This window comes from Pinus tabuliformis, chromosome 5_1, assembly GCF_031772625.1.
Source record: "Pinus tabuliformis cultivar Carrire ecotype Pingquan chromosome 5_1, CPIR1, whole genome shotgun sequence".
NCBI classification, from domain to species: Eukaryota; Viridiplantae; Streptophyta; class Pinopsida; order Pinales; family Pinaceae; genus Pinus; species Pinus tabuliformis.
In genome coordinates this window covers 872,618,264-872,627,825 of record NC_142305.1, presented here as the reverse complement: position 1 = coordinate 872,627,825, position 9,562 = coordinate 872,618,264, and the positions used below count along the sequence as shown (strand labels likewise).

General features: G+C 42.7%; 1 protein-coding gene across 1 annotated transcript; it reads right to left on the bottom strand.

Annotated features, from left to right (window-relative positions):
* Positions 1–2,075: 2,075 nt before the first annotated feature.
* Positions 2,076–2,900, bottom strand: LOC149167600 (uncharacterized). Its single transcript, XM_089430535.1, has one exon. The coding sequence runs from the start codon at positions 2,898–2,900 to the stop codon at positions 2,076–2,078; it is 825 nt and encodes a 274-aa protein (XP_089286661.1).
* Between the last annotated feature and the right edge of the window lie 6,662 nt (positions 2,901–9,562).

Sequence of the window (9,562 nt, the reverse complement as noted above, 5' to 3'; positions counted from 1 at the left end):
TTCCAGCAGATTAATTTAGGGATCCACATCCAACTTGTTTTAAGAAGACTTTTTTTTGAAAGGCAGAAGGGAGATAAACTGGCCCAAGTTCGGAGCAGAGAAGGGATTCTATCTGGGAGATCAAGATTAGCTGGACCTAACATCAGTACTCCCCTCCAGACTACTTGAGCAAAGGGGCCAAGCAGCAGCAGGTGATTGACAGTTTCTTCATCAGACAAGCAAAGGGGGCATCTGGAAGGCCCTTCCATCCCTCGTCTACGCAAATTATCTCTGGTAAGAATGCTTTGGTGTGCAACAGTCCAACAGAAGAAGTCAATTTTGGGGAGAGAGGGGAAATCCCATATAAATTTCCATTGAGCTGGATTAGGAGGAGCATATGGGACAGCCGTAATTCTTTTATAACCTTCGGAAGCAGTGTAAGAGCCAAAGAGGGAGCCCCAGCCTCTTTTGTCTTTAGTAGTGGCCTTTGATGGAGATTTGCCTTGAAGCAGATCTAACAGTAAAGAAGCTTCCCCCTGCAGCATAAGGGGGACCTCCCCCAGATTCCAACAATCCCAGATTCTATCAGGAGCATCCTTCCAGTTCGATATATCCCACAGAGTGTACAAATTGCAGGACTGAAGCCAATCTTTGATGTTTGCTAGACCTTCCACTTGGTTCAAAGGTTGATCACCCAGAATCGAGTCTTCCCAGATTTTGATTTTTCTCCCATTACCAGGGATCCAGTAAAGATAATGGCTGAATTGCTCCCTAGCAGAACTGCAAAGATTGAAGATCGGGGATCCTTTTAAAGATCTTGGGGGCTTATCCAAGCATCTCAAGCGTTGCCCTTGGAAGTATTTCTTCCAAATGACTCTTTTACTCCAGCTAGATTTTCCAGAGACTAAATTCCACAGGATCTTGGATCCCAAAGCAAGGTTTTGAGCAGCCAAGTTACGCAGGTGGAGGCCTCCTTCCAGAAGTGGTCTCTTGAGAGTTTCTGAATTCACTAAATGGAGCCTTCTATCGTTGTTGTTCCCACCTTCCCACAGGAATCTTCTCAACAGGCTGTCCATTTTACTGAGAAAGGTTTTGGGGGCAAGGAGAACAGAGTTTTGATATAGAGGCATACTTATAAGGACCGATTTTATAAGGATGACTTTCCCTGCATTATTCAGCCAAGAGGCTCCCCAAGCTTGGATTCTATTCTTTATCTTATCGAGCAGTGGCAGCCAATGAGCAACTTTAGGCTTAGATTTGAAGATTGGGATCCCGAGGTATTTAAATGACTACCAATTTCGAATTCCATCCATTTCTAAAAGCCTTGCAATATCTGACAGCTCCTTGATCGAGCAGTTCCAGCCATAGATAGAGCATTTTCGATAGTTAATTTTGCTGCCCAAGAATAACCTGAAAATGTCCAGCTCCTTCTTGAAGGATCTGGCAGAGATTATGCTGGCTCCTCCAAGCAACAAGGTGTCATCGGCGAACTGGGCATGATTAATGTCTTTCACCTTGTGAGTAGTTCTGAGGCCAGGCAGGGTTTGATTCTGTTGATTATGATCGAGTTGGAAACTAAGCACCGAGGCCTGAACAGCATAGAGGAGTGGAGACAAAGGACATCCTTGTCTAAGGCCCCTAGAGGCTTGGAAGAAGTCAGTAGAATGGCCATTGACCAGTGGCGCGATCCATGGTGAGGCAATACAAGCTTTCACCCAGTTTATGAAGTCTGTTGAAAAGCCTAACTTCTTCATCACAATGAACAAAAATTCATGTCTCACCCTATCAAATGCGTTAGCCAGATCGAGCTTAATCACCATACCTTTCTCGTTTCTTTGGAAACTAGAGTGAACTGCTTCTTGCACCAGCACAATGTTGTCCAATATCTTTCTTCCTTTTATGAATCCGCCTTGATTTTCAGGGATGATGTCTGGCAGTATGTTTTTAAGCCTATTGGAAATTATTTTGGAGACCAGCTTATAACTGAAATTGCACAGGGATATGGGCCTAAATCTGTTGAAGTCTGAGGTGCCTTTCTCTTTTGGGATCAAGGCGAGAAAGGCCGAATTGATGCCACCGCCCAGCTTTGCACAGTTCTAGGACTTTCTAACCATTCTCAATAGATCTTTTTTTATTGTTGACCAGCAAGTCAATAGAAACCTGACAGAGAACCCATCTGGGCCTAGGGCTTTATCAGGCTCCATGCAGTCCAGAACTTTCTTAAGCTCGTCCATACTGATCGGAGCTGTCAACATGGCATTATCCGATTCCTGAACGCACTTGGGAATTAATTCAATCGGGTAGGCATGAGGATCAATAGGTGGTTCTTCAGGAGCCGAATAAAGATCTTGGAAGAAGGAGTAAGCAGCTCTCTTAATGCCATCGAAATCCTTAACCACAGTGTTTTGGTAATGTATCTCAGAAACTGATTTGAAATTCTTTCGAGCTTCGGCTTGCTTATGAAAGAAGCTGGTGTTTTTATCTCCGGACTGCAACCATAGATTCCTAGACTTCTGTTGCCAAAATTCTTCCTCCTCCCTGCTAGATCTATGAACCTCTTTTTGAAGCTCGACTTCTTTTTGGAGAAGACTTTGATATACAGGATTGTGCTCCATATCTAATTGGAGAGCAGCAAGACTGTTTAGAGTTTCTTTTCTTTTGGCAGTAGGGGTTTTCAATCTTTTAGCCCACTCCTTAAGGTTTCTTTTTAGGCCCCTGATTTTCTCTTCCCACACAAAGAAAGGAGAACCATGGACAGGCCTATTCCAGGATTCAGAAACCACCTCTTGGAATCCTTCTTGCTGAATCCACAGAGGGCTGAAACGAAAAGGAATGGGGCCTAGGTTACCATCCAGGGTAAGCTCGAGGAGGATGGGCTTATGATCAGAAGTGAGATTTGGAAGAATTTTAGAAGAGGCCATAAGGCCACATTGTTGCTGAGGTACTATCACCCTTAGAGTGGGATAGGGTCATTCCGTATTGGATACTTTTCCCTAGATCCTCTTACTCATCACAAGGCAAATTCCTTGATCCAAGTGTCATTTTGGAAGCTTCCTGGGCATTTGACACCTTGAGGAATGACTGTGCCACTTGGCCAATCTCGCCCAGCGCAGGTAGCCTTCATTACTGTTGACATTCAGCGCAGATACAGAGTGGAGCAGTTGACATTCAGCGCAGATGCTCAGTGGAGCAGTTGACATGATCCAGAATTAGCTTGTTTTTGAGTGTTTTCAGGTGGAGAACTGATATTTAGTGTTGTGGTTTGCTGACCTTGTTCCTCTAGGGGTAGGAACAACATGTTTAGGGACTTTGGATCCCTCAGATTATTGACATTTCATGCTTCATGATGTAAGGCACAAAAATGTCTATAACAGTTGCCCCCTAAAGTATGAGGTCGTTTATCGGGTGAAATGCTTTATCAGGAGGATCCGAAGTTCATTCAATCGCTGAGAGGTGCCCTGTAATAAAATACAATACAATACATTATTTTTCATTCTGCTTTCATGATCTAGCTGAGGCGGGCATTCCCATGCTCAGCTTTATAAATTCATTTTGGTACATAGAACAGACGATCGTCTGATGGTAGACTGATAATTCTCTGCTGAAATTATCATCCTTTGAGTAGGATGATCATCTGCTGTAATAATGTACATATCAAATGTCTTTACATTTCCTGAATATATATCGCAGCCCGGATGGATGAAACTAGATCCGGGGTCTTCAAACTCGTTCGATCTTCACTCTAAGTACAAGTCGATCCATGTGAGAATTGCGCTGAAGTCGAGCATGGAAAGACATCGCTTGATTACCGGTCAATAATGTAAACCGTTAACAAGCGCGAGAGGAATCACCGATAATGATAATGACCCTCAAGGTACTGCAGTACAATTCACGTGGTGTGAATAAAGGACTTGGCGTCAAACACCACGCAAAATCTTTTGGTCGAAGGTCATTGATGTATACCTGTCACCGGAAGTGAGAAACTTGCCATTGAGGCATGCAAGCTTCAAAGTAGTGAGGGGGGTGTTCCTAGATCAACTTCTTGGATAATGAGCTGAAGTCAACAAGAAGCGATCTGTCAAAGGAGGACCTTAATGAATCCCACATCATTGACACGGAACAGAGCTAATGATTTTAGTGGAGGTGAAAACAATCTGTGAAATATGATTCAGGGTGGCGATCATGGGTGGATGAAGGATAATGTATGGCAGTGGATGGGACACGGTTGACTCTTTCTGAACAACATCTCTTGAACATATAATGACACTGATGCGATGGATCGGTAGCATTACCCCAAATGTGGATGGTTTGGCGAGACCATGGTGATGAGACCGGTGAATGAAACAACCCAACCCGATGTGATACGGAGAAAAAGTGTCATGTTCAAGAGCGACTTGCTACCATTAAAGCTTTGAGGTTCTCCCAATTTTTCCCCAGTCATTTCTGACCAGTACCTCTTTATTTTTGTCAATCTTGAGGAGGATAACATATGCTTGTTCTATAACCTGCCCTTCGGGCAAGCCCATCGCTACGTTTTAACGAGCCTAGCGATAGGGATACTCGTTCTCGTCTAAAGACAATTTTTTCGCTATTTAATCATTTTAACGAGTCTAACCACAAGGAAAAATCGGTCCTTTTCATTTTTAGAGAGTCTGAAAAGGTACATAAAATTAACTCCAAAATTTCTTTTTCGTCATCTAATCCCTTAAGTCCGAAAAAGTATAAAACAATACAGAAGGGATGAGTTTTCGATAGTTTTAATGAGCCGAACAAAACAAGCGCTCGATCTTTTTGTGCAATAATCCCTCAGGTCCAAAAAGATTAAAATCTAGAGGAGGGATAGCTCTTCCGGTCGTTTAACGAGCTGGAAGGCCAAAACTCGGCAATCTTTTCATATTTTACGAATCAGTTGAAAAGAGCTTAAAGAAGACTCGTCTTTTGAGGAACGAGTGATGAACAGGGATAGCAGCTGATTCCAGGTACAGGTTGGAATTTTCCAATCACGGCAGTGTCACAAGGATGGCTAGGTGAAATCACTCTTCGCAGTTGTTCCTCAAAATGGGTAAACAATCATATGGAGGTGAACGATCGGCCAAATGAAAGTGGAGGTGGCAGGTGCAAAACACAACCAAGGCTTTTATGGTTGATCAGGTTACATACTTAATGGTTATTTACGGGGATGGGTTCATTTTTTAATGAGCTTGAATGCGCCAAAACACTGCTCAATCTTATGTTTATTTTTTAACGAGCATGAACTATGTGCTAAAACTGCTCGGTGATAAGTTCGCATGCCCCCAGCATAATAACGCAAATCGAGGTGCATGCCCCCCAAGCTTCATTGCATTCAACTCGGTGGTTGGAATGAAGGTTTACCTTTGAGAAAGGGGATTTGTTTCATTTTTTAATGAGGTTGACACAAGATAAGAACCGTCCTCTGACTCCTTATTTCATTTTTTAACGAGGTTGACACGAGATAAGAACCGTCCTCGGAGTCCAAATCCATCAGACATAGAAGGTTTCATATTCCACTGTGGCCACTTCTGCCAAATTACTTGGGGGCGGTAGGGCAAAAGTACCCATTAAGGCAGGGTATTTTAGGAGACCTACTCCGATATTTTGGAGCGAATGATTCCTTCCATGGATCATTGGAATGCTTCCCGTAACTTGTGAACTGTTGTGGAGAAAATTTTGTTGGTCGACGATTGTAATTCCTCCTTGGAAGGGAAATGCAATCTTCCTGAAGTAGGTCGACACAACTGCGGCCATGGCATAGATCCATGGTCTTCCGAGTAGGATGTTGTAATCGAGGTTTCCATCAATTACTTCAACATCAATTCCTACTGCTTTGCCCCCCAGTTCAACTTGCAAGTTACTTAAAATCCCGTATGGAGTGTATGATCGTCCATCAAATGATTTTAACGTCGTTGACGATTTCGATAGGGGTGGTGAGCCTAAATCTTTCCAGCAACTCATCGACATAAGACATGTAGATGCCCCCTCATCAATAATTGTTCGATGAACAGTTTTGTTGAGGGCTTTCACTTGAATAAGGAAAGCTAGTTGAGCTGGTAACTGAGGGTCATATCCTTTATGATCAAAGGCGACAAGATTGGAATCCATTGGGTCAATTCCACCTATTGCTGATAATAAAGCTTGTTCTTGGGAGAAGCAATTTTGCGGTACCTCAAGTGTCGACATAACAGACGGCGATTGGGCCAGGTCCTCTATCTGTGCTATTTTCGCACAAGGATTAAATGTCGATTTGTGTACTGCTCCCTTTTGTGACTTTATTATTGGCTCAGGGACGATGGGTGGCACAACTTCGGTCAAAGTTGTTGTCGAACTACTAGGTTGTTCGTTAGCCTTTTTGTTCGACAGCTTTGGATTCCTGTAATCCTTATTCCTCGTCAAAGCATTATTTTGCTGCTTTGAGGTAGACAACCTAAGCACTTGGGTTCGGGAAGCATTTTGATTAGCAACCAGATTTTGACTTGGATTAGGAAACGGATCAGTCAATACTTCTGGGGTTTTTGAACTCTTAAAGAGTTTCTTAACTTCAGCTATATGTGGACAATCTTTCGTCCAATGATCCTCATCGCATATATGACACCCTTCTGGGGGTTTCCTTTTTCTCCCTTTCTTTTTCTTCTTGCCCCCTGGTTGCTTCAGTTGTTTGCCCTTGTCGGTCGACATGGCATTTACTTCTGAGGCAAGAAGTTCTTCATTTGCATTTTGACTATAAATTTTGTGCTTGCCAATCACGCCATCGCTGGCGTGAGAGTCATTGTTTGATTTAGGAGGAGGAGGAATTGAAAATTCCGGTCTAGGAGCGTCGGGTATTTTGTCGTAGAGCGTGCCGGACTGAGTATAAACTAAGTCCAAATACTGTGCACGAGCGATAACTTGCTCCTCTGTTACGACTCCCCCCTTGGCCACATCTTTCGTTATAGCAGGAATTAACGACTTTATAAACCATTCAGCTAACAACTGATCGGGAACATATGTTTTCACCATCATACGACGACGACGCCACTCATGTATATGATCAGATATGTGGGTGGTAGTCGTCTGTTTGAAGTTGGTAAGGAGTTCTTTTCCCGTTTCATACCTTATCGGTAATTGAAAATGGGTTAAAAAGGTTGTGGCTAAGGTACTAAAGACGTCGAACGAAGCTCTAGGCAACTCAATGTACCATTTTGCCGCTGGACCTGTTAACGTCCTCTGAAAGAGGCGAAGTCTTATCGAATCATCATTCAGGGTGTTCGATGAACACCATAGATGGAATGTCATCACATGATTCGACGGATCTTCACCCGGATTTCCATTAAATTTAGGAATATCTGACGGAAGTTTATGCGGAATCGCTAGCCACCAAGGAGCATAAGAAATTGGATCATTCGTCAGACGGTTTAGATCTGGTAATTCTAGAGTTGCTACAAAGGGCAACTGTTGATTCAGGTTAGGCGAAGCATACCCAGGATAAGATGGGATCGCCTGAGCAATGGGTCTTTGCAAACCAGCATAATGTTGGAAACTTTGACAAGGTTGATGGGCATAACCATTATAGTATGGTTGCCCATTACTTACAAAGACTTGTTGCTCAGGTCCTTGATATGATTGCTGGAATGGCGGTTGTTGAGATTGAACCAGCTCTGGTTGTTGGACCATTTGCTGTTGACCAATACTGGATGATTGACCGGGATGAGGAGTCACAGTACGTGTTTGAGCCTGAGTCGCTCCAGATGAGGAGGCACTACCCTGAGATTGTGATTGAGTCGTTGAGACAAGAGGTTGTTGTATTGCAACCTGAGAAACTTGGGGTTGACATACAACAGGTGGAGCTTGTACTTGCGACACATTCACTATAGCAGGTATGGTGGGAATATTCGACACAGGGTGTACTGGTTGCATTGAATATACAACCCCTGGTTGTTGAGGCAGTATTGGTACCCAACCGTTGGATGTAATTCCAGTTTGACCTGAACTTTGTTGTAAACTCCCATATGGTTGTTCTCTGGGAGGGAACAATGAAAGAGCATACTGCCCTCCATATGGTGGAAATCCAGTGCTTAAAGGGTAAATTGGCCTTTGAAGACACATTGGATCAATTTGTTGAGTTTCAACATAAGAAATACCAGATGATAATCCGGATGAAGAAATAGGAACTAACCATGTCGTTGTCCCTGATTGGACTCCGGCTTGTTGTTGACAATTTGCCGGGACAGATGGTATACCAGCGAACATCGTTGGAGTAGTAGCAGGAGGCTCTGCTGCTGCTGTGTCAGACGACACAGTCCTAGATGTCGACGGTTGTTTAGACATATCTAGTCTATCCAAAAGATTTCTTAGCGATTCTACAGGAACTTCCACTTGTGGTGGACTAACTTCGAAGATCAACGAGGGAAAGGTGATGATTATTCCGCTAAAAATAAATTTTATAACGATGCTTTAGACAAAACTTGCTTTTTCACTTTTTAAGAGTCGAGAAAAAGCTAAAGATGACTCTAGTCTCCTTCGATGTTTTAACGAGCCCGAAGTGACAAATGCTCGGATGGACTTTTTCAGTTATAGAGTTTGAAAAAGGCCAAAAGAAACTGCTCTGGAGATCTAGGCAGAGGGTGTGCCAAACCTTTCGCAAAACCACAGAATACGTTTTACGGTACGAGTGGTCGATCTTCGTGAATGCTGTGTTCACTGCATTGCGATCAGTAGGGCGGCCGACATGGCTTCCTATGGATAAAAGATATATGCCTATAGGGGTCTCCCAATATATACGTGACGGTACGTGGGAGCACAAGTCCGTATTAGTGCCACCGACTCTCAAGAGGAATCACCCACCTTCGTCGAGATCGACAGTCACTACGTTTAACGACGCCGGAACACGTCTCTAGCTTAGACCTCTATGTGTTTGCGTTATGTTTCAAAGCGTTGTTAGGTTCATTCAATATATTTTAAGTTGATCTTTTTAAAGTTTGCCTTTCAAGGTTCACCACGAGATGTTTGATACAAATTCCTAAATGCAGTCTAAGATGAGAAGCAAGCTTTTTCAATATTTTCGACTTATGAAAATCTTAACTACTGAGGGAAAAGAAAGACATCATCTTTTCACACAGATCAAAGAGCATACACTAATGCACTTTTTCCTAAATCAACATACAAACTTATCAAATGCAAAAATGCACAATGCAGGTATTTCTTTTCTCTTTCTTAATGTTGATGTAATACAAAAAGAAAGTTGTTGTATAACTTCGAATTCAATTTCAAGTGAAAGCAAACAAGTTTGTCCAAAATCAAAAGACACCTTAAGATTTACTTGTTTCGACACTAGAAATATACGAATTCAAACCATATGACGAAAGCAAAAGCTCAATCAGCTATGAACAGCAAATAAACTAACTCTTAAGATCAAAACGACACTTATCACAGGTCTAGATCTAAGAGGCCACAGCAAGACTAGTTCACTTTCGTTATGGGAAACTGCAAATGATATAAGAAATACATAAAGAACAAACACAGTTTCTTTATACAACCGAGGCGGAATAGTGGCAAGGAAAGTTGGTTTCAGATAGGTACATTGACTGGT